This window comes from Myzus persicae, unplaced genomic scaffold (genome assembly GCF_001856785.1).
Source record: "Myzus persicae strain clone G006 unplaced genomic scaffold, MPER_G0061.0, whole genome shotgun sequence".
NCBI lineage: Eukaryota > Metazoa > Arthropoda > Insecta > Hemiptera > Aphididae > Myzus > Myzus persicae.
In genome coordinates this window covers 386,911-412,402 of record NW_019101814.1, presented here as the reverse complement: position 1 = coordinate 412,402, position 25,492 = coordinate 386,911, and the positions used below count along the sequence as shown (strand labels likewise).

At 28.2% G+C, this 25,492-nt stretch overlaps 3 protein-coding genes across 4 annotated transcripts; all 3 read left to right on the top strand.

The window, feature by feature from the left end:
* Positions 1-1,422: 1,422 nt before the first annotated feature.
* On the top strand, positions 1,423-7,599 carry LOC111030493 (esterase FE4-like). Of its 2 annotated transcripts, none has more exons than XM_022310012.1 (8): positions 1,423-2,135; positions 3,366-3,551; positions 3,663-3,933; positions 5,164-5,549; positions 5,689-5,854; positions 6,029-6,210; positions 6,299-6,361; positions 6,438-6,500. In XM_022310012.1, exons 1-8 carry the CDS (start codon positions 2,103-2,105, stop codon positions 6,459-6,461), a joined length of 1,311 nt encoding a protein of 436 aa, XP_022165704.1. In that variant the 5' UTR covers positions 1,423-2,102; the 3' UTR covers positions 6,462-6,500. The 2 variants fall into 2 exon arrangements, with proteins under 2 accessions (XP_022165704.1, XP_022165703.1); XM_022310011.1 differs by adding an exon at positions 7,061-7,599 and having other exon boundaries at positions 1,427-2,135; positions 6,299-6,567.
* A 555-nt stretch (positions 7,600-8,154) lies between these two features.
* On the top strand, positions 8,155-19,545 carry LOC111030507. Its single transcript, XM_022310036.1, has 19 exons — positions 8,155-8,288; positions 8,626-8,856; positions 8,951-9,100; positions 9,310-9,460; positions 9,593-9,778; positions 9,865-10,058; positions 10,348-10,510; positions 10,971-11,152; positions 11,306-11,568; positions 11,635-11,830; positions 14,853-15,056; positions 15,151-15,300; positions 15,395-15,554; positions 17,224-17,409; positions 17,493-17,686; positions 17,951-18,113; positions 18,605-18,786; positions 18,905-19,167; positions 19,228-19,545. Exons 2-19 carry the CDS (start codon positions 8,677-8,679, stop codon positions 19,424-19,426), a joined length of 3,366 nt encoding a protein of 1,121 aa, XP_022165728.1. The 5' UTR covers positions 8,155-8,288; positions 8,626-8,676; the 3' UTR covers positions 19,427-19,545.
* A 1,593-nt stretch (positions 19,546-21,138) lies between these two features.
* Positions 21,139-24,154, top strand: LOC111030506. Its single transcript, XM_022310034.1, has 5 exons — positions 21,139-21,168; positions 22,659-22,838; positions 23,222-23,384; positions 23,551-23,732; positions 23,861-24,154. The coding sequence occupies exons 1-5, from the start codon at positions 21,139-21,141 to the stop codon at positions 24,152-24,154; spliced, it is 849 nt and encodes a 282-aa protein (XP_022165726.1).
* Positions 24,155-25,492: the final 1,338 nt, after the last annotated feature.

Here is a 25,492-nt window from a genome sequence, read left to right as displayed (position 1 = left end):
ACACTGAATTTGTTTTTATGTCTTTGTTCAAATTTCTGGTAAATCCATAAGATATGTATTTGGTTAGTTATTAAAGGAAATAGTAATGTATAGGAATTAATTAAATATTTTTTTTTATCAAATTAGATAAACACAGTTATTTTGTTTATTATATTTTCATTATAAAATGTCCATTTAACAATCTTTTATATACTTCCATTATATAATATATTATAATAATAAACAATAAGTGAGTGTGATACCCGTGAAGGAAAAAAAAATGTTTCACAGAATGAAGAATACGTCTTCACCTGAAGAAACTTCCAAAATTAGATTTTGTAAAAGTAAATTTGTTTTTAACATGTCATAAATATCTTCTAGTAATTGTTGGTATTTTTCTGCCTACAAATTATCAAACATTTTTATTAAGGAACAACGGTTCGATTTTAATTTAAGACTTTAGTAAATGATTGTTGACATTCCAAAAGAGAGCTACTTAGCTAATTTATTTTATTGAATATTTCTGATTTTTGTTTATATTTAATAGTATGACTTAAATAAAAATAAAAAGTAAAATAAATGTTGTCCCGAGAATAAGTTTTTGATGGTCCTTACTTCGTTGTTTTTTTTTTTTTTTTAAATTTGTAGAAATGATACACCACTATCCTACAAATTAATCGGTATTTAGGAGGTACGGTACATATTTACAAAAATTTACCATAATATGTAGAGTCGCAGGATGGTGCATTCCTTGGGAAATTTAATTTTCCTAGAATATCTACTGCAAAAGTTTATTATGTTGTTAGCAGTTATTTTAATTTTTCTTTTCAGTGTATCTACTGGTTAAATTTTCTAGTTAGGTTTGGTGAAAAATTTTTTTTCTAGTATTTATGCTTTTATTATTTTAGGAGCTTTACAGTATGTTTAATGTGTATAATAATATTTAATAATGTTTCATTGTTCTTAGTTTTGTTACAACTCGGATCTTGAAATAATTTGAAAACAATATAATTATTTTAACATATTGTATATTATTTTCTCCTAGTCGAGAACTATTGACCTTGAATGAAGTATATGTTTACATAATAATACGTAATCTACATACTATAATTATGAAGATTAGATTAATAGAATATTTTTTAGTCTTCATAATATGCATTCATAAGTAGCTTAGTAGTTATAAGTTATACGTACATTGTGCATGCAATTTAATATTATAATAATATGCAATGTATTGGACAAATATTTACGATATTTTTTATCGCAACTATAAAACCTTTACCTACTATTTTACTTTGACTTATTGTACTCGCATAACTCATATTCGCATTCCCTGTATATATTTTATAATAACATATAAGTTTCTTTTTTAAATTTAAAGGACTTCATAAAATAGCGATAGTTTGAATTTAATTAGTTTAATTTTTATAAATTCTAAATATATAGGAATAATATGACACAATTTTTTGTTTCATATACTACTGCAGAATGACATAATTATGTAATATTGATATCAACTAACTTCTAAATACGTACGTTTTGTAGGCTTGTAGAGTATCGTCATGAGCCATATAACTCATAAGTGTTTGAATAATAATCATAGTTAAATATATTATTTTGTTGTTATCTCATATAATTAATGTACATTATAAAGTGCCTAGGATCTAGGTATACATACTAAAAACATATTATCAGTTATCACTTATTAAAATAGGTACCTAATTATTTATTATACTTTCAAAATTTAATTAAGTATAGTTGATTAAAAGTAAATTATTGGTCTTTACACTGTTCAGTCACGGATCAACGAAAATTGGTTCTTCTGCGCATCCCCACGCTGCCTCTGTCATTGCAGTGGTCAAGTGAGCCTTGGTTTCGATATCAGCGTGATGCGGGGGGACGCTCAGAATCGGCGTGTTTTCTCGCTGAACAGAGTGTAGTTAATTAATATTATTTAGATAATGATTATTTTTATGAACATTAGGCATATATTTGATAGATAATATCATCATATCTGAATGGGAATAAAATACAACTTTTTTTTTTAAAGCAAGATATGAATAAAATTGTGTAATAAACTAATAATACTATTATAGTAACATTTTTATATGTAGTGGACTACAATGTATTTTTCAAGGACGTGGACAATAAATCAGGTAAAATTAATTTTGTGTCTTTAAAAATAATTTATAATATGGTAACTAAAAATAATTATACTCTGCCCTTAAGGTTAATAATATTTTTAGATAGTCAAAGAGATGGTATATTTTTCAAATTCAACCTCTTGATTTCATCAAAATGGGTTTTTTTGTTTACATTAATGGAAAGATAATATTTATTGCCTTTTGTTAATGCTTATGTAATAAATAATTTATTATGTTTTATAGGTACCTATTTGAAATTATAACTAATACATAAAATATACAATGATTCAATGAAACAATTACCTATACAAATTTGAATTAAAAATACATATTATTAAATCGTTGCACAATTTAATGATTGTAAACTTATAAGTTATAACTTGAAGGTAAGTCAATTTAGTATTTAAGTATTTAGAAAATAACTTTTTTTGAAATTAATTTTTCTTAAAAAAAATCAACAATTATTTCAAACATCTTTATCAAACTAAGAAATATTAGTATAATATGGACTGTTATGTGTCTCCCTGCTATAGACTGCCGAGGCCAACATCGTAAGAAAAATATAGTCAATACCAGCTGTGCATATGAGCAGGCGGGGAGAGGGTAACGAGCTGAAGCCCCCTCCCCTCGCCCATATTATGATTAATTTTTTTGTTGTTTTATATTTATCAAGTTTTGACTATAGTAAATTAGTAAGCAAGGACGTACGTAAATATGCGGCTAGACGGATTAGCTGTGGCCAACATAAATAAAAAAGAACAATATTAACAGAAGTTGAAGTTTTAAGAATATTTTCAAATAGTTCGTCTAAACGTCTGAAATTATTAGACTGGACAAAATTAAAATACAATTGCAATTTACGGTCCATTATTTTTTTGATAAAAATGTTTTTTTGAAATATATTTTTGTGTATATTATATGTTTTATTTTTCTATTAGTAAGATGGTAAGAACTATTGAATCACCTACTTTATTTTTGAAACTTAATCCTATAAGTTGTGACATCTTTGAGGAAACACTCCCCCCACCCATGAGATATATTTTTATATTCTTTTAAATCCTCGGGGAATACCCAATATAGGTATATACAATCACATTGTGATCATCATAAAATAATACAATATCAAACATTTCACTATTAAGTACACCTAATTAAATAATTAATTTTAAAACGCAATAAAAATAAAAATAAATTTGAATATTTTATGAGATCATTGTAAAATAATTATAACTCATTATAAAGGTGCGAGAAAAGCTTGTGTGCGCTGTGATAATATCATTTTTAAGTTCGACATTTTGCCAAGTGGAGGTAAAAATTACAAAAGGAATTTTAAACGGTCGAATTTTGAAATCTAGAAATGAAAGGCCTTATTACTCGTTCACTGGTATACCGTATGCAAAACCACCCGTTGGAGAACTTCGATTTGAGGTGGGTACCTACTCAATCTGTAAAGGTTTTTTTTAACAAAGATTGTAAACTTTGTCAGTCCGTTAATCGTTACAATATCACGGTACCTATATTATTTATATTATATCGAAGGCTCCGGAACCAGCCGATCCATGGGATGGTACGTTAGATGCCACCAAACATTCAAACGCATGTGTCCAAAAATATGAAACTAATAGCAGTGAAGATTGCCTATATTTGAATGTATACACTCCAAGTACTGGTGGCAATTTTCCAGTTATGTTTTGGATTCACGGGGGTGCGTTTTATTTGGGACACAGTAGTCCGGATATGTTTGGCCCGGATTATTTTATGGATTCAAACATAGTCTTGGTCTCGGCTAATTTTAGACTAGGCGTATTAGGTGAGTTATGTATGACTGTATAAGTTAGTTAGTTACATTCGTTTCTTATTAGTGAGTACCTGTTTATATGTAGCTGGTAAAGTTAACGTGACTATAATTTTTTTTTTTTTTAAAGCGGGGCACCTGTAAGTCTTAATAGGAAAACATTTTAATTTTGCGTAAAATTACAACACTAGACATTTAATGTAGTGAAACATAGTACGTTTTTATTAGAAGAATAAACATTAATTTTTTTTATAAAAAAATGAAAACAAAAAAACGTAGATAATATATTAATAGTAATAATAATAATAGTCAAAATGTAAATAATAGAGTAAATTATTCGGTTGGTTTTCTATAATTTTCGAATCCGCAAAGTAACTGGACAACGCGACGGAACAATTGAGTTAGTAATATTATGTGTAGTTCATTTATTGCCGGTGCCCGCAGTCTATGCAGTGGCAGCGATAAGTGATAATTTGCTGCAGCTACAATTAGGAACTTTTTGTATGATTTATATCAATGGACTATGGGTTTTACACTTTTAGAGTATATGTATACATGCATACAGACTATGTATCTAGTATAATATGTATAATATATATACAAGCTGTAACAGATAAACCTGACCAAAAAAAAAAAAAATGATGCTACCTCAACGTAATACAAAACGTTTTAACATTATATGAGTAGTAAATAATTTAAGAAATATACTCATGTCAGCAAATTTCCTAAAATTGTATTTTGAAAAAAGTTTTTACGTTCCAAATGAATTTAATCAAAAAAATTATTGATATTTTAAAAAATTCTAAAAAATAAACTTCTCGACTTAAATAAATGTTTTTACCATCACGATTGTTTTTATATGATCAGATTCATAAATTGGCTATTTTGAACTTATCCAAAAAAGTGTACTTAAATTAAAAATTGTTTATATTCAGTATTAAAAAATAAAAATAATTTTTTTTTATATTAAACATGTAGCGCAATTGACTAAAAAAAATATATATAAAAAAAACCCAAAATATTGATTATAACAAAAGTTATTGCTTAAATTCCAACCACATGTAGCTTTTTCTCAAAGCAGGACATTTTTAGGTTCTTCGGGGACAGAGGGACACAATGCACGAAAGCGGAGCATAATATGGTCACGTTAGGTTTAGTGTTAAAATGCATTTTAATATAATTTTTATCATGATTATATCATAATGGTATGCATGTACCATACATTCATCCATTTATCCGCTATAGGTTTTTTGAGTACCGAAGACGATGTTATACCCGGAAACTATGGAATGAAAGATCAAGTTGCGGCATTGCGGTGGGTGCAAGAAAATATTGTTCAATTTGGCGGAGATCCCAGAAAAGTGACAATTTTTGGCGGAAGTTCCGGTGGAGCTAGTGTCGGCTATCACATGTTATCGCCGATGAGTAAAGGTCTATTTCACAAAGCCATCCTCCAAAGTGGTACTCCATTATGTCGTTGGAGTACGTCTCTGCCGGGTATAGCGCGCGATCGAAGTAAAATCATTTCATGCATAGCTGGATGTGCTGGAAATGGAACTTCTCAAAATTTATTGAAATGTCTTAAGACTTTACCGCAAAGTTTTTTCAGTGACGTTTATGATAAACTTCGGGTAAGAATAGGTATTATGTTTGTTTTCATGAATTAAAAAAAAAAAAATCATTTGAATATTAATACCTACCGAATTTTTTTTATTAAATATTACTCGGCTCTTAGTAACTATTTTTTCTTTCACATAAAATATAATACAGGAATGGCACACGTATCCTACTGTTTTGTTTACGCCAGTTGTGGAGCAGTGTGACTCGGGCAAAGAAGCTTTTCTTTGTCGTCATCAAATGAAAGAGTTCAAGCAAGAGTCTTTCGTTCCGGCTATCATCGGACTGAACTCAGCTGAAGGTGGAATGATAGTTTCTTGTAAGTTGGTTCCTAGAAATGTAATATTTCCTGGCAATAAACCCTGAGCAGTATCCACATCCTCAACGGCAGTTTCAAGGGGTGATGAGATTCCGTCATAAAAAAAGTGTTCAAATATGTGTGCGTTATTTGTTTGATCTTCAATCCAACCTAAAATATATATTTTTATTTTAGCCATTTACAACGACACGTCTCTTCTATATCCAGAATTGTCGACGGATTTTAATCGTTTGTTATCTATCATTCTGTCATATCAGCATTTCACACACAATTTGGACGAAATCGGTGAAAAAGTGCTCAAAAAATATTTCCCATCTGGAAAAATCGGAGATCATTCGCATTTAAAAACCGTCGAAGTATTAATTATTTATATACGACAGTATGACTTTTTATGTTGGTTACTTATTGAATACGTTTTAACAATAGAATATATTGATGTTTTAGATGATTACCGATGGCCGTTATCTTCACGGCATATTTGACATGGCTCTTAAGCTGGTGTCACCGGTATATTTTTATTTATATGATTATCAAAATGAATTTTCATTTAACACTTTATATGGTAAATGTAATAAAAAATTAGGAGTCACGCACGGCGACGAGTTGACCAGTTTGTTCAAATCGGACATAATAAATCCTAAAAAAATTAATTTAAGAGATACGGAAGTTTCAAAGCTTATGGTTGATGTTTGGACGAAATTCGCAACATCAGAGTTAGTATTACAGATAATATACACCTACTTATTATAATCAACTACCTACAACTAAACATTACACTTAATTAAATTTTTTGTTAGATGTTCTTTTTGAGTTTATTATGCCAGCTACAACTGTGTTCCAAATGTTATAATTATATTTCAGAATCATTCCAGTAAAATATAAAAATGTAATATTTTTGAGTTTTGCTTAAAAATGATATACTTAATTAGAATGTAATGGATATATAATAGTATATTTCAAAATTGAACTCAATGAACGTGTTATTATAAATATGTACAAAACTATACGTGTGTTTAATAAATAATAATACTTACCTAACTTATTTAATGACAATGATTTTACAAAATGAAAATCGTGATAGAAATTTTTAAGATGAAAATCTTTTATTAAATGTGTTTCAATTTAAAATAATATGTGACTTTAAATAAATAGTAAAACTATTAATTTTTCAAATATAACTTACACAATGTTAAACAATGTTTACAGATCACCTACTATTGATGGGAAAGTGGATAGTCCATCTTGGCCAACGTTTAACTCACTGAGACAATCAATACTTCACATACACTCAGATCATCCAGATATTATACAAAACCCACTGGAAGAAAAGTATACTTTTTGGAACAATTTGCCTCTTCTTTCTAATTTCGAGAAAGTTATATCTAAACATAAATTTCCATCAGATCATATGAAAAATGAGTTGTAATTATCTCGAATTTAGTGAGGCTTTATGTTAAATAAATATTAATATAAACGTGTTTTTATATGGTTTCGTAAAAATATCACCATCAATTTTGATTGGAAATTATTATGTTATATTTTTAATTTAAATAAATTCATTTTGTTTTTGGCTTTTGTAAAAAAAAATATGTTTTTATTTTATAATAAACTTGTTATTTACACATTACTTTATTTATTTGATGATATTATGTGATTTCATTTCTGTGCATAATTTTGTATTCGATGATAATAATACAAATTATAAATCTTCTTTTAGTTCAATAAATCAATCATTGAAAAAATTATCTTGTTAACATTTATATTTTTATTGTTAAACTATAAATGTAATAAAATAATTCATTTACATATTTTTCAATCTCAATTATTATTAAAAAAAAATTATTATTAAGCCAATTAAAATGTGAGCCAACTCATGTAAAATTTAAGCTGATACATATAGGTGATAATGTCACATTGTTATAGTTTGAAAAATAAATCTAATAAATAAATAATTTTGATCGAATAGTTTCTATGTAGGTACTAGGTAGTCAACCATTATTATAAAGGAATACATAATATTATAAAGATTTATGTTGAATACAATTTAAGATTATCCATTCAATTGTTCTTGAACTTCCTCTTTAATTAGTGATTTGCACTGCTAATATTTTCATTATTCATAACTACAGAATAACTATTCAACAAAAATAACATCAAAACCGAAATGCAGAGACCAAAATATGAAACACGTAGGTCAAACTGCAAATCATGAATAATAATTAAGACACTATTATAATTAACCGTTTCACAGGGCAAATATGTTTGACATTGTCATCTTAAAATGTATATTTTATACTTATATATAAGCTGTATATTATGATTGTAAACACTTTGCTGTCTTTGCAGTGGACGATTATAGACACTATTAGTGTCTATAATCTTCTCCGTGACTTACGTATTAATTTTTTTGACTTACTATCTGGACATATTTGAGGTAAAATTTTTTATTCACGATTTTGCATCAGTCAAAATTATTTATTATTTAATTTATATTGTGCCTAAATAATAAAATAGCTTAGGACTAGCTTTTGACTTTTGTTATCTTAAAAAGTTAAATATAAAATAATATACCATTTTATATTTTCGTTTTAATACTTTCAGAATAAGAATAATATCTAATATTATGCTAAAATATTAAATGTTTGTACAACATAGATAATATTTAAATAGTTTTTGTTAGTTTAGTTGTTGTATAGTATTTTAATTTTATAAATTCATGATTTATCAAAAATGCCTTATGAAAGTAACAATCATTTATTTTAATTTTGCAGCTTTGTTTGATTTTGTAATTTTTATTATTTGTATATCAATTATCAATTACAATGGAAATATTTGGTATTCTTATGCTACTGGTCGGACTCGTATATGGTACGGATAATATTTTGAATTTAAGTCAAGGAAAGATAAAAGGTAGTATTTTAAATTCAAGAAATGGACGGGAATTTAAAGCATTCCAAGGAATTCCCTATGCCAAATCACCGACTGGAGACCTTAGATTACAAGTATTTAAAGCGAACATCTACGTCACACAATTTTAAATTTATTTTGAGTTCACTTCATAGATAATTATAATAAGTATGATTTTCTTTTTTTAAGGATCCAGTAGAAGCTGATTCATGGAGTGGTATTTTAGATGCAACCAAGGAAAAACCAATGTGCATTCAAAAGAATTTGTTCATGTATGAATCATATGATAAGCTTTTAGGTGAAGAGGACTGTCTATATATAAATGTATACACCCCTAAGGTAATTAAAAAAAAAAATACAATTTTGATTAAACTTTTAAGATAGAATTTAAAAGAAATGTGCTGGCAAAATAATAAACATTTTATTATTTATTATTAATTTATAAACTAGTCAAGCATAAGCCAAAATATGATATTATAACAGTTCATCGAAAAGTAGACAAAATGTCAAACTAACAAAATATTGATTCGTTTTATTATAATTTTTAGATCAATCCAGAGCACTTGCTACCCGTTATGGTTTGGATCCCAGGTGGAGGTTTTAGCTCAGGACATGGAGGTCTGAGTCTATATGGTCCTCAGTATTTGCTAGACAAGGATGTCGTTGTTGCTTCATTCAACTATAGAGTTGGACCTCTAGGTAAATTATTGAAATACTTTAAGCTTAGATGATTTGTACTAGGTAACTAGGTACTTACGTCTATTATTAAGACTTGTAATTGTTGTTTGATATCATGAATAGTAATACAGCTAGTATATTTTTTGTATTAAGGGTTTTTGAGCACCGAAGATGAAATTTTACCTGGCAATTATGGTATGAAAGACCAAGTTTTAGCATTGAAATGGGTAAAAAATAATATTGAAAAGTTTGGAGGAGATCCGAATAAAGTAACCATATTTGGTGAAAGTGCTGGCGGAGTTAGTGTTGGTTTACATTTATTATCACCACTAAGCAAAGGTGAACGCATAATTTGGTCACATATTTGCAATTTAGTAATACTATTAATTACTAATAGCTACCCACTGTTTTGAATGTATTTTTAGGATTATTTCATAAAGCAATACTGGAAAGTGGGACTCCATTGTGCCGATGGGGTGTATCTCCACCAGGATTGGCTAAACGTAGAGCCTCATCATTTTCTACTATTTCTGGATGTCCTGAAGACCCAAAACAGTTGGCTAAATGTTTGAGGAATATGCCCGCAGAATTATTAGTGAATCTCCACTACAATTTTTTTGTAAGTAACTATAATATTTTTTTACTGTATTAAAAAATATAATATATTTGTATTCATAGTTTTGATTTTATACAATAGGAAAATTTAAAGAATATAATCTGTATATTTTAGAAAAAAATCTTTTTATATTATATTAAAAATTATAGGTATGTTATATAATAATATAACACGTACAACATAATCGTTTGTTATAGTTATTGTTTAGTTAACTATAACATATAGAAATATATAAATATAGGTATATGAGATGCATATAAAATGTTTATACTAATGCTTGATATTTTTATAGGAATGGAAAGTGTTCCCGGCGATCACGTTCATGCCTGTTGTCGAAAACTGTGAAAATAAAACAGGGTTTTTATGTAATTATCCATTGATTAACTTTAAACAAGAATCCAATGTTCCGATCTTAATGGGTATGAATTCTGGAGAAGGTGGTCTTTTTGCTGCTCGTGAGTTATTCTTCATTTTTGGAAATATTTAAAATGTCAACAATTATTTAAGTAATTATCATACACGGTCTATGCTAAACAAATTGCAAATGAAAACAAAACAATTTTATGTGAAATGACGTGTTTTAACTTTTCAAGGAAGAAGTATTTTTATTAATTTGTTAGAAATTAATATTCAACGAAATAAGTTGATGAAAACACAAGAAATAAAATTAAATACAATTTAGTTGTGAATAGGTACCTATTCTGACTTTAAACTATGTAATTAAACTTTTTGGTTAGTAAACTTAAACTATTTATTGCTAAGCAAAATTAAATTAGTTCTTAAACGTTCATGATGGTGGTTAAAGTAAACCCTTTTTATTTGTAAGATTACAAGTTACAACCAAAAAAATATTATTTTGGAAATTTGTGAAAAATAATAAAAATTTACTTATGTTTGGTCATTTTTTTTTTATAGGAGTCTATAATGCAGAATGTGAAGTCGATCTCGAATTAAAAAATAATTTTGATCATTATATTTCATCGTTACTTATTTATAAATATACGACGAAGATGTCCGACCTTCCTTTAATTAGTAATCAGATATACAATCGTTACTTTGCTAAAGGAAATATGGACGATCCTTTAGACACTGTTAAGGTTAGTGGACCGTATTACGTAACAATAAAATAATATTATATTTGAATACATAAATAATATTAGCAAAATGCGTTCAATTAAAATGTTTTACACACATTAATAAGTTATAGAAAATGCATTAAACCAAATATATTATGCTCCATTTTATTGCAGATGGTCAGCGGTGGAATTTTTCTACAAGGAATATTTGATATGGCAATCAAACTGTCATCACCGGTGTATTATTATGTTTATAATCATACAAATAAAATGTCCTTTAATACATACTTCGGACCATGTCGCACCAAATTAGGTGTAACGCATGGTGACGAAATGATAAGTATATTCTATACCCAGGGACAGGATGAATTGAATGGGGAGGATCTCAATGTATCTAAACTTATGATCGAAATATGGACTAACTTCGCTACCACTGAGTACGTATAATGGTTATTGTTAATAATTAACGTTAGTGAAAAATAATGTTTTTTAATGATGTTTAGCAAAGTCACGGTTGATGGAACGGACAATGGAAATGAATGGCCATTGATGGATTCTAAAAGTATGAAATACCTACTGATTAGTTCAAGTAAACCTGTCATATCCAAGAAACCATTCATGAAAGAGTACGAATTTTGGAATAATTTACCATTATTATCTGCATTCAAAAAGTCTGGAGAGGTTTTGAAAACTGAACTTTAATTTAAAAACAATAATATGCAAGTTAGATTATACACAACAATCTAATACAACGTGTATAAATTCATAAAAATGTGATAATGTATTAATAATAAATTATTAATATCAAGTGTTTATTATATGGGGTAAAAATGTTTAAAAAAACCCAATTGTCGGGTATTTAATTGTACATAAAAATTATTATTTAAGGTAATCTTAATTATATATTTAATATATATATATATATATATATGACTGTGTGCCATATGGTTAATTACAAGGACAGATGATGAACAGTAAATTTAATGTATGCTAAGACAATAAGAATGTTCGAAAAATTTATCAACAAATGTTTACATATAATAAATAAATAATATAAAATAAATCATAAGTACATACCATATAAAGTATTTTGTCTTTTCACCCTAATTATGATTTTGACTACAACTCTTTATGCTTGGTGTTTAGTAGTTAAATAAAATCTTATCTTAGTGTATTTGCTGAAGTGATTATCACTCGACCGTGGACTACGTAATTTAGAGATATATTTATTTTTGGCTATTGCGTTTTACTCACTGTAGATTTAAAGCCATATAAATGAAGCAAATGATTAGATCTTTATTATTTTAATTTAGTCATAAAAATTAATTATAAAAGAATATATATTACCAACCATATTGATTTTATAATATTATTACTGTGCAATGTATATACATATTCCTATTTTAATATTTTAATTTATTAAGCAGTTATGTATATATTTATACCTATGTATTTTGGGCTGTATAATTTAGAAGTATTGTCTTTAAAACACACATTGAAAACATAGGATTTTGTAAAATATGTATTTATACTGAAGCGTTGAAAATCGAAAAAATACAAAACTGTCCATATTATGTTATTAAAATAAAACCTATCCTATACATGGACGGAAGTCAATAAGAATTTCATGGGTAGCTAAGCTCTCCTCTTTTTCTGCCTATGATCCTAAATTGAACACATTTACAAAATCCTAAGACCGCACTAAAATTTTCATTATTTATAATTATAGAACAACTATTAATCAATAATAGAACAATCAATTTTATTTAAAAAATATATTTTAATCATATATTAATTGATAGCGACACAAATTCCGTCCCTGCAAATCAACAATAATTAGTAGCATTGTTCTTACGACGTACATTGCTGACAGCTTTGAAAAAATCACTACCGATTTCAGAAAAGCTTTCTACACAGTCAGTCTCGTGTAATCAATACATGAGCTATGACAATTGGGTGTTTCTATCTACCTCCTGACGTGGCTCAAATCGTATGTACCAGGAAGGAAACAATTTGTCTCTGTCTTAGGTTCCTCTTCTAAACTATTTAAAGCTACCTCTGGCTGTGGCGTACCTCTAGGTTGTCATCCGAGCCGTCTGCTTTTCTCAATTTTCGTAAATTCAATTTTCCGTTGACTCACTCAAGTCAAAGTTTTATCATTTGCAGATCATTTATCATTTGAAACGGATTCTGTTTTTGAGTGAATACATTATTTTCTTTGAATAAGTTTCATATTTAGAACTATCTCTAAACCTAGCTAAGTGTAACGTTATATTCTTTCTCCGGTACGCGCTCACATTATGTCTTGTTGTTTTCGAAATGGTTCTAGAATAACGACCTGTCAACTGTATCAAGGATTTAAGTATTACATTCTCAGAAAATCTTAGTTATACCATATATTTCGTTTAACAGAGCGCTTAAATAGGTCGTTGGAATTATTATATGCAATTATTAAACAATAATAATTAAAGCGGCAAAGATCATTACATTTTTTATGTATTTTCCTTATGCACACTTTGTTAGACTATGGTTCAAAAGTTTCGCATCCGTATTTAGCCAAAGACCAGATACGTCTTGGCTCTTGACGTGTTCAAAATTAGTTTCTGAACTTCATCTCTTTCAAAATTAACATTCAGCAACCACGTGGCTGTACTAATATAAGACAAATAGATACTCAACATTCCTACTCTAACCAGCTGTTGTGATATAGCAGACTAAAATTTATTGTCAGCAATTGTAAATGGTTCAATTGATATCCACTCTGCCATACCATTCAGAGTGCTCTTCCACTATTCACTCAATATTTGAATAATTAACGTTATATTCATTTAAATTTTTGTTTCCGTAGAGACTTGAACATGGATTCTATTAATTAAAAATGCTTTGAAGTTTCATATGTATTTCAACTTATAACATGTTTTATACTATATTCATACACTTTATCTCATATTCGTAATTTAATCAAGTTAAACTGCAGCTTGGCTTTAAAAACAAAGTAAGATAATATCATAGCCGAAATACAGAGAACAAACATATGAAATACGTAGGTCAAACGGCAAATCATGAGTAATAATTAGGTAAGATACTATTTCAATATTTTTTAATATGTATTATTTAATTCGTAGGGCAACGTTAGAAATTATTGTAATCTTAAATGTTTTTTTTATAGTTTTATACCTATAATATACAATAGCTATTTATTATTGCAAACAATTTACACTTTACAGTAGAGAGTAAACAATTATAGGCAATAATCGTGTTTATAATCTTCGCCATTACATAACCTATTTTTTTTTTACTTAGTACCTAGACCTATTTATGTCGTATTTCTATGAGGTAACATTTTATTTCCACGTTTTTGCATGAGTCAAAATTATTTGTTATTTAATTTATTTTGTTTCTGAATAACCAAATAGCTTATTATATCGTGTGCGCTGTGCAATGTAACAACATAATATTGTACAGGAATTTTCTTTAAATATAAAATAATATACCATTTTATATTTTCGTTTTCATACTTTCAGAATAAGAATAATATCGAATATTATGCTAAAATATTAAATGTTTGTACAACATAGATAATATTTAAATAGTTTTTGTTAGTTTAGTTGTTGTATAGTATTTTAATTTTATAAATTCAAGATTTATCAAAAATGCCTTATGAAAGTAACAATAATTTATTTTAATTTTGCAGCTTTGTTTGATTTTGTAATTTTTATTATTTGTATATCAATTATCAATTACAATGGAAATATTTGGTATTCTTATGCTACTGGTCGGACTCGTATATGGTACGGATAATATTTTGAATTTAAGTCAAGGAAAGATAAAAGGCAGTATTTTAAATTCAAGAAATGGACGGGAATTTATAGCATTCCATGGAATTCCCTATGCCAAATCACCGACTGGAGACCTTAGATTACAAGTATTTAAAGCGAACATCTACGTCACACAATTTTAAATTTATTTTGAGTTCACTTCATAGTTAATTATAATAAGTGTGATTTTCTTTTTTTAAGGATCCAGTAGAAGCTGATTCATGGAGTGGTATTTTAGATGCAACCGAGGAAAAACCAATGTGCATTCAAAAGAATTTGTTCTTGTATGAAACATATGATAAGCTTTTAGGTGCTGAGGATTGTTTATACATAAATGTATACACTCCTAAGGTAATTGGATTAATTTGAAAAAAAAACATTCTGAAAATATTGCTGTGCGTAAAATCTATTTTGTGTGATTTCGTTTTATTATTATAATTTATAGGTCCATAATAATGATCAAAAGGAATTGCTACCAGTTATGGTTTGGATCCCAGGTGGAGGTTTTAGTGCAGGACATGGAGGTTTGAGTTTATATGGCCCTCACTATTTGCTGGACAAGGATGTCGTTGTTGCTTCATTCAATTATAGAGTTGGACCTCTAGGTAAGCTATTGATATACTCAAAGATAACTTGCTTTTTTTTTGACGGGTGTGAACTATTTGTCATTATACTGCCACCTTGAACCGTATGGTTTATTCGACAATTATATACATAGATTTACAGAGAAAGATATACATTCAAGTGCCTCTAAACACCCTATACAATTGGCTTTTTAAGAACATATTAAACTACTAGGGCAAGCTCTCTAGTAGGAGAGCATTGTCCGATGTCCATCACCATCTTTCTTGAGTTTGCCTCTCCCGATTTGTAGCACTTCCACTCCAGCTATTAGCATCCTGTTAAACGCCAGCCTCTAATTTTCCACTGTTATCTCAAACCGTCACCTCATCGATATTTTTTCCGAGAGGAGTTCCTCGGTATTCTCCAGGTAATCGGAGTAATTATAACATTCTATTTTACATTAAGTGCTGGCAGGGTTGGGCAGTATCTTCAATACAAGTTTTGTAGGTACAATTGTATCTTGTATCTTATATCTCGATATAATTATATGAAGTATCAAATATCTTGTAACTCGATACATTTTCTATTAATATACAATGTATCGAGTGTTTCATAAGATAATTTAATCGAAAAATACTCGATACATTAATGCGATATTTATAAAAATTAATTGTTTACAATTATTTTCACTCGCCTACCTAGTAATAGTATATACCAACCACGACTGTTCGACTATGTTTTAGTATAACATCTGTATTTAGATTTAAATTAATGTATACCATAATTTAATTGCAGTATTAATTAATTTCAAATTATCAACAATTCTGATTTGTACTACCATTATTAATTTTATTTTGCTAATACAAATACAAATACGCAGTTACAGTCCACAGATGATTTTTCAAAAACTGTAGCCCACAACTTTAAAGAAATTATTTTTCAACCCATTAGCCATATTTAGTTATATCTGTGGACTGTGAACACCACACATGCATTGTGAAAGGGACTTTACATCTTTACTGAAGGTAACTTTATTGCTATTTAGCTATATTAGATATCCGTAATCTGTACGACATACTACATAATGCATTACTGCATTAGTGCATCGTACATGTATAGTATACATTGTATAGTCTACCTTTCGATGGCGTTAAAGTATGTAATGAACATGATAAGGTTAGTAGATACTATGGATACGTACGATAAGTATTTTTTATACAAACACTGCAGGCTACACAGAAATTATACTGATCACTATCACTATATTACTTGATACACTCTCACTACACGTTTAATAATTAGTAGTATTAATAGTATTAAAAATTTACACATGAATAATAATTAATTGCATAGAATATTTTTATTAAACTATTCAATTTGCGGTTTATATTAACTCTTTAATATACATATACCTAATTGTACATAAACAGCATTTTTGAAAAACCTGTGACTAATTTTATTTCAAGTATTGAGTATCTAGTATTGTGATATTGATTTTTGGACATCTTGCCAGTCCCTGAGTTCTGATAGCACCCATGTCTCAATAAGATCTAGGCGATGTGCAAAAAAAGCAAATTTGGGCCTTCATTGGTTTATCCACTTCGGATACCCCGAATTATAGTCCGAAACTTATACTTCTTACTCCTATTTATTATTACTTATGTTTAATATCAAGAATAGTAATACAACTATTATATTTTTAATATTAAGGGTTTTTGAGTACCGAAGATGAAATTTTACCTGGCAATTATGGTATGAAAGACCAAGTTTTAGCATTGAAATGGGTAAAAAATAATATTGAAAAGTTTGGAGGAGATCCGAATAAAGTAACCATATTTGGGGAAAGTGCTGGAGGAGTCAGTGTTGGTTTACATTTATTATCACCACTAAGCAAAGGTTAACGCATAATTTGGTCACATAATTCAAATTTTAATTGGGTAGGTACTATTAATTACCTATTGTTTTGAATGTATTTTTAGGATTATTTCATAAAGCAATACTGGAAAGTGGGACTCCATTGTGCCGATGGGGTGTATCTCCACCAGGATTGGCTAAACGTAGAGCCTCATCATTTTCTACTATTTCTGGATGTCCTGAAGACCCAAAACAGTTGGCTAATTGTTTGAGGAATATGCCCGCAGAACTATTAGTGAATCTTCACTACAATTTTTTTGTGAGTACTTACATATGACATTTTTCTTTTATTTACATATATAGGTTTGAATTTATTGCTTTGGTTCTATAAAATGAGGGGAAAAAAAGGAATATCATCTTTACAGTTTACACAAATTAATGTGCTATATTGCCTATAATACACACAATTTAGGAGAGTAATCGATTGTTTCAGTTACTAATACGTTTATAAATATTGAAATATATATTTTATATAAATATGCGTACAATCATATTCATACCAATACATGCATGGTTTTTATAGGAATGGAAAGTGTTCCCGGCAATCACGTTCATGCCTGTTGTCGAAAACTGTGAAAATAAAACAGGGTTTTTATGTAATTATCCATTGATTGACTTTAAACAGGAATCCAATGTTCCAATTTTAATGGGCATGACCTCCGGAGAAGGTGGTATTTTTGCTGCTCGTGAGTTATTCTTATTTTGTATGCTTAATGAACTTTAAAATGATAACATTATTTTTAACTATGATTTACACCCCACGAAAAAAAAAATGTCAATGAAAATAAAAAAATTTAAGTGGCATTACATATTTCAACTTTTTAAGTAAGTAGTCTTATTGTTAATTATCTGTTAGAAATTAATATCAGCAAAATAAGTTAAATTAAATGCAAGGAAATACATATAGTTTAGTTTTATAAACATAGTGTGTGTTAGTGTAAGTGTTAAATGTACCTTTTAACTTCGGACCATGTTATAAAACCTTTAGATTTGTTGACTTGACATATTAATTGGTTAAACAAATTAAATAAGTTCTTATACGTAGTACAAACATGTTTATGTTGAATTTAGTGATTTTGTAATTTTGTTTGTATATAAGATTTTAAATAAAAAATATTATTTTGGTAATGGTGAAAAAATAATAAAAAAACATATTTATTTGCATATTTTGTTTTAGGTGTTTATAATGAAAATTGTGAGGTTGACATTGAATTAAAGAATAATTTTGATCATTATATTTCATCTTTACTTATTTATAAGTACACTGCAAAGATGTCCGATCTTCCGAAAATTAGTAAAAAGATACATAATCGTTACTTTAGTAAAGGAAATATGGACGATCCTTTAGAAACTGTTAAAGTTAGTAGACTGAATTACTTAATAATGTATTAAATTTAAATTGAGTACACACAATAACATGTTATTGAAAAATACATTACCTAATTAAACGTGTAATCCATTTTATGTTTTTTTTCAGATGGTTAGTGGTGGAATTTTTTTACCGGGAATATTTGATATGGCAATCAAACTATCATCACCGGTTCATTATTACATTTATGACCATGTAAACGAAGTGTCATTTAATTCATATTTCGGCCCATGCCCCACCAAATTAGGAGTAGGGCATGGAGACGATTTGAGAAGTCTTTTCTTTATGGATGGCCAGGCCGAATTGAAAGGGGAGGATCTCAATGTATCTAAACTTATGATCGACATATGGACTAGTTTCGCTATCACTGAGTGCGTAATGTTTATTGTTAATAATTAACATCGTTAAAAAATTTTGTTTTTGCTATTTAGCAAACTCACGATTGATGGAACTGACAATGGAAAAGAATGGCCGTTGATGGATTTAAAAAGTATGAAATATGTGTTGATTAATTCAAGTAAACCCATCATATCCAAGAGACCATTCCTTCGCGAGTACCAATTTTGGAAGCGTTTACCATTATTATCTGCAGTTAAAAAGTCGGGAAAAGTTTTAATAACTGAACTTTGATTTAAAAATATTCATATACAAATGTATACACGAACAACATTGATTGTAATAAAATGTATATAAACTCATGAAAATGTTTTAACTTATTCTAGATTATTAATACATTGTATTTTTATTCTATGAGGTAAAAATGTAAAACAAAATCCAATTGACAGGGATATAATGTTATAAAAAAATGTTTATTTAAAATTATCTTCATTATTTACCAAATATCAATATAATATGGTTCGTTATAAGGGCAGATGATGACATTTTTTTTTTATTCAATGAATGATGAGACGAAAAACTAAGTTTGAAAGATTGATCTATACATGTACACATTATTATGTCAGTAGAAAACCATTTAATTAATTAATTAATTAACCAATTAATGCATTTGAGCTATTAATAAATAAGGTGGGTGTACCTTCTCTAGTTATGATTTTGGGCACAATTCACACGAGTGCTTATCTTTATACTATTTGTTTTTTTGTAATTAAAATAAATCTTATCTTAACGTATAACTGAAGTAACCACACTTACGCAATTTACTGATTCATTTATATTTATGTAGCGACGTAGCGTATTACTCAAGCCACTCTACATAAGGATCAGGTGTTTGGATTTTTAATATTTACCTTAATTTATTCGTACAAATTATTTAAACAAAAAATTATATTATCAACCTAATTGTTTTTATAATATTTTATGATGTTATTACTGTATAATGGCCTTATACTCATCTTTCGGTGATATATACCTCTATAGATACTTAGTCACCAAGAGACCATAAATTAACCGGTTACCTACAATTTGGCTCTCAATAAGTCGGTATTGCTATCTTACTGTAGTGTATAAGTTAGTACAACTGCGCTACCTATATATGTACTCCAAACGGTTAGTCAATTTTAGGTTATTAAGCTATTGCATTAATGTTATACTAATATACACAATTTTGTGTGTACTATGTTATTGTGGCTTATGCTAAAGGAACAACATGTATTTTTGTATTAAGTGCTTATAATAAAGTGAATTGTATAGTTAACCAATGTGTTTTTATTTGATTTAATAAACAATATGGAAACACTACACTTGCAGTTGAGACTTTCAACCCTAAACGACCATAAACGATCATAAATTAATCGGTTACAGATTGAGATTCAAGGAGTTAGTACGGTAGAATTGTGTGGCTACTCAAACAAAGCAGATAATTTTACTGGTCGGAAACACTTTTATTCAAAACATAAAACAAATCCCTAAAAACAGAGAGTGCCTATAAGAGGTATACATAACGTGACCATACGTCCCGATTTAAGACATCAAACACATAAAAAATATTCGAGTTCATAAAGAAAAAAATAGCAAAACATATAAACTAGACCTTGGTATATGATCCATTTTTCCTGAAGCTCTATAGAGCTATGGTTAAAATATAATTAACAAGACTCTGAAAACCTTCACTGATATATTTACCTGTGTATAACAAGTTCTCCAACCCCTTTACAACAAATAATATTATTAAAGAAGGAAGCCTTGATGACGTGACAATTGGCTCGTCTTACATAGTATAGGTACTTAAATAATTTAAATTAAATAGTACAATCCAATATTTTTTTTTTTAAATAAAAATACATTTTTGATTGATTCTTTGTCGGGGCCCAGTGCGTCATGAAGGTGCTCAGGTAGATTGTATTTTTGTTGGACCTTTTGCGTGTCTCTTTTATTCAGTAATGATGTGTTTGATTGAGGTTGAATATCCACATGTAAGACATACCCTTGGCGGTCCTTTTTTCATTAGATGGCCGTGTATGTAGTGTGTACGACCTATTCTGAGATGATTTAATACAATTTAGTCACTTATTTTGTGGGACATTGAGTTATTTCATTTTTCTGTTGTTCTTTTTATTTCGTTTAATATAGTGTTCATTTTTAGCCATTCGTTTTGCCGTTTATTTTCAACTTGGTTGTTGATCAATTTTTATATCTTTGTTTGGTTTTATATTCTAGAGAGTTCGTTGATGTGAGAGTTATTGACTTTTTATTTGGAAGTATGTCCGCTCTTTGTATTTTGAATTATCTTTTATAAATACTTAATTTTAATAATATTATTTATCACTAATATTGACTTATTAAATATTTTGATACTTTGGCCAATCTGCAGTTATTCGTGTTACATTATCATTGTTGAGGATTATAATCTTATATTATATATTATATAACACGAATTTATGGTCACTCACAGGCACGTATCCAGATCAAAGATTTGAGGGGAGGGGTCACAATTGTTGGTAATGTAAAATTACAATACTGAAATCACTGTCCACCTCGAACTAAGATAGTACTATCTAAGTTTGTGCACCCCAGAATGATACGTATAGTATAATATAATATTATCAGACGTAAATGTAATTTAAAATATAGTTATGTCAGGTTCTGTAGAATTATTTGAAAAATTTGGGAAATAATGTGTCCGGGGGAAGGTCCTGAGCCAATCGGCCCCCCTTGATCCGCTCCTGGTCACTCGTGCATAAACCAACGATAATCAAGTATCTATGTAAATTGTAAAATATATTATAACTATATTATTTATTTATTTAAATAGTGTTTACGAAGTAAGCCTCAAGAACATTATTATTGTGAACTCAGATAGCGTTTGTTGGATGTAGAGGGTGACATGCATATAGCTTGAAGATTACAGATGTTAATTAAATATAATTGGACAGGTAGACAGGATTTAGTATTGGAATATAAATTCTTATTATATGTTTTTCATTTACACAGGTACCACCGAATTTTATAGAAGTTGATTGCGCATTTTAGTTAACTACGGCTTTTCTTTGATATATGGAAAACAAATATCAGTCAGAGCATCATTCAAATATTTGTCTGTATTTATATAGAATTTTAAACAAAAGTACCTATAGATAATTATTACTAAATTGTTATTAATAGAATTTACCATTTATTTATTTATTTATTTTTTATTTATATAGCTTTAAGAAACAATTAATGATTGACCATTTATAATTCAACGGTTTTAGTTTTATTATCAAATGTATTGTAAAATATTAATCATAGTCTTAAAAAAATACTAAATTATCAAAAAATATTAATTTAAAAGAAATGTACATTTTGCATTTTTCCGATATTAATTTTTATAGGTATTATATTTAATTAATATTTCTTAATTCCAGCTAAATATACAACTATGTGGTATATTTACTTTACTTATTATTCTGTTTTGTATTTGGAGCGGAAAATTAAAAGTGGATCACCATTAAACCTTTGGGGTGTATCTACACCAGGATGGACGAAACGAAGGGCATCTGCCATTTCAACTATTGCTGGATGTCCCGAAGAGCTAAAACAAATGATTAAATGTTTAAAAGAAGTCCCTGCTAAATTTTTGGTGAATGTATATAACATTTTATTTGTAAGTAATTTTTTTTTTACTTGTAAAAAGAAAAACCGAATACAGGTACCTTGTTCTGGGCCACGTAATATAAAATATATATGGACTATGTATTATGTTTGTTGGTTCAATTAAGACGTAATCAGAAAGTAACAAAACATATTTTATCGGTGGGATCATTTTATTGTAACAAAAAAAAAAAAAAAATAATGTACATTCGATTTTCCTAATTAAATACTTGCAGGTGTATTACAAATTATAGTAACAGTCCATTTTGATTGGATTTTTCTTATGAATTTATTTAAACAATAAAATATAATATTTAAAAAAAATGTGTCATATAATTGCGCCCATTAGAAAAATTTTAAAGGTTTTCTAAATATTTTCATTTATCTTATCGGGAGTGGAGAAATTACCCGATTATAAGTGTAATGCCTGTTGCTGAAAAATGTAATTGTTCAAAAGAATCATTATTGTGTGATTATCCTTTACTTTGCTTTAAACAAATAACAAAAGTTCTTGTATTAATGGGAATGAATTCTAGAGATGTTGGAATTTTTGCTTCTCGTGGGTAATAATATATGTTTAAATCTAACATGTTGAGCAAAACTAATGATAATTAAGAATTTTATTTTAAGTTGTCAACATAAATTAGTGATTAAATTAGTGAGAATTCAAATGTATTTATATTATAGGAATAAACAAATTGTAGTTCTTTTTTATTTTTGAATAGGAATGAACAACGCGACTCATCTTGTGTACACAGAGTTTTTAGAAGATTTCAATCATTACACGTCATCGTTTTTACAGTATAGATATACTGTAAAATTTTCAGATATTCCATTTATTGGTGACGAGATAAATACACGATATTTTTCTAATGGGAAATTGGAAGATCCTTTGAGTGCTATAAAAGTAAAAATTGAATATATTCAATGTGTATAATATATAATTATGTTTATACAAACAAGTGCCTTGTCATAATTATTTCCTTGTTTTTGACACAAAGCTTTAGGAAATCAATCAATTTTAAATGTTTATAGATGATTACCGGTGGTCTATTTTTACACGGTATTTTTCAAATGGCCACCAAGCTATCACAATCAGTTTACTATTACATTTATTATTATTCGAATGCATTTTTATTCAATTCTTTATATAGGCCATATCCATTTCCAACAAAATTAGGTGTAACGTACGCTGACGAAGTAACAAGCTTCTTTTCTACATCCGATCGGTCAGACTTACCGGGAAATGATTTCAACGTATCAAATTGTATGGTGAAAATATGGACCAATTTTGCTACAAAAGAGTACGTTACCTATACTGTTTATTGAGAAATCAAGAGTGCTTCGGTTTTTTTTAAACATTTTAAACTTTATTTAGTGTTTCCACTATTGATGGCTTCGAATAGCACATTTTTATCAACTAATACATTATTATACTTTTATAACCATGGTGAGAATGTTAATGAAAATAAATAACTGAAGTTAATTAAGTTAAGTCAACATTCAGAACATTAGGTTATATCTTTATAAGTTAAAGGTCACCAAATAATATATTCTGGAACATTGAAAAATTAATGACACAGCGGGGTTTTATTTACCACCTGAGTTACAAGTCTGTGATTTTAGTGCTACTTTTAAAAGTTTTCTTATGTAGTTATTTCTTATTGTACACTTTAGAGGTTTAGGGCTCTATCCAATTATATAATATGCTCATAGGCGCAATATCAGTTTTTGAGTTGGAGAGAATTTACACATTTAAAAGAGACAGACCATGTGGGTTGCTGTATATGCTCCTATACCCTCTAGGCCAGGTTACCTGCTTAACCAGTATTTATTAAACTTTTTTAACCGTGGCACACTTTTTTATGTGCACTCTTATCATAGAACTCCAACTTTTTTTTTAGCTTTTTAGCTTTTTAAGTTTAGCTTACAGAATGACAATTTAAATCACTATTTTGTTTCCATATATTTATGAAGCGTAGTTTTATGTAAGTATTATTTTCAATAAAAGTTATAATAGTGTGATAAAATTTAAAATTTTGAAAAAAGCACAAGTTTTGGGAAATCCCCAAGTGACTTTCTTGGAACTTGGGACTCTAGTGTTAGAGAAACGCTGCTTTAGGCAAATACCTTTAAAATATAGGTATTACTTTATGTTACCTATATAATGTAGGTAACATAATATATTTATCATTGTTTTTCTCACCCACTTTCCTAAATTTAATATATAATAATACACCTACCTATAACTTAAATGAAAAATATTTTTACTAAAACAAATTACAAAATTTAGATACGTCTACATATATATATATATATCAATAATTATGACCGTCGACTCTAAATTTCAAATGTATAAAAAAAAACACTACTTACTTAATTAGTATCGACTATATCCTAAAAAAATTGAAATTATATTAGTTATGTATTATAAATTGTGATGACGGATTTGAAATATTATTATTAAGTCTATATTATTATGTTCTGTGTCTTGATCCGATATCTAGAAAACACACAAATGATGAATCGTGGTTTAAAGTTAAGAAAATAATTTCTTCAAAAAACGTTTACTGAATTATGTAGATTAGGTAGGTACTTAATGCAGCATTTAATACTTCAATTAAAATATAAATGTTTGAACGGGGTAAGTCCCTTCAAAACAATTTC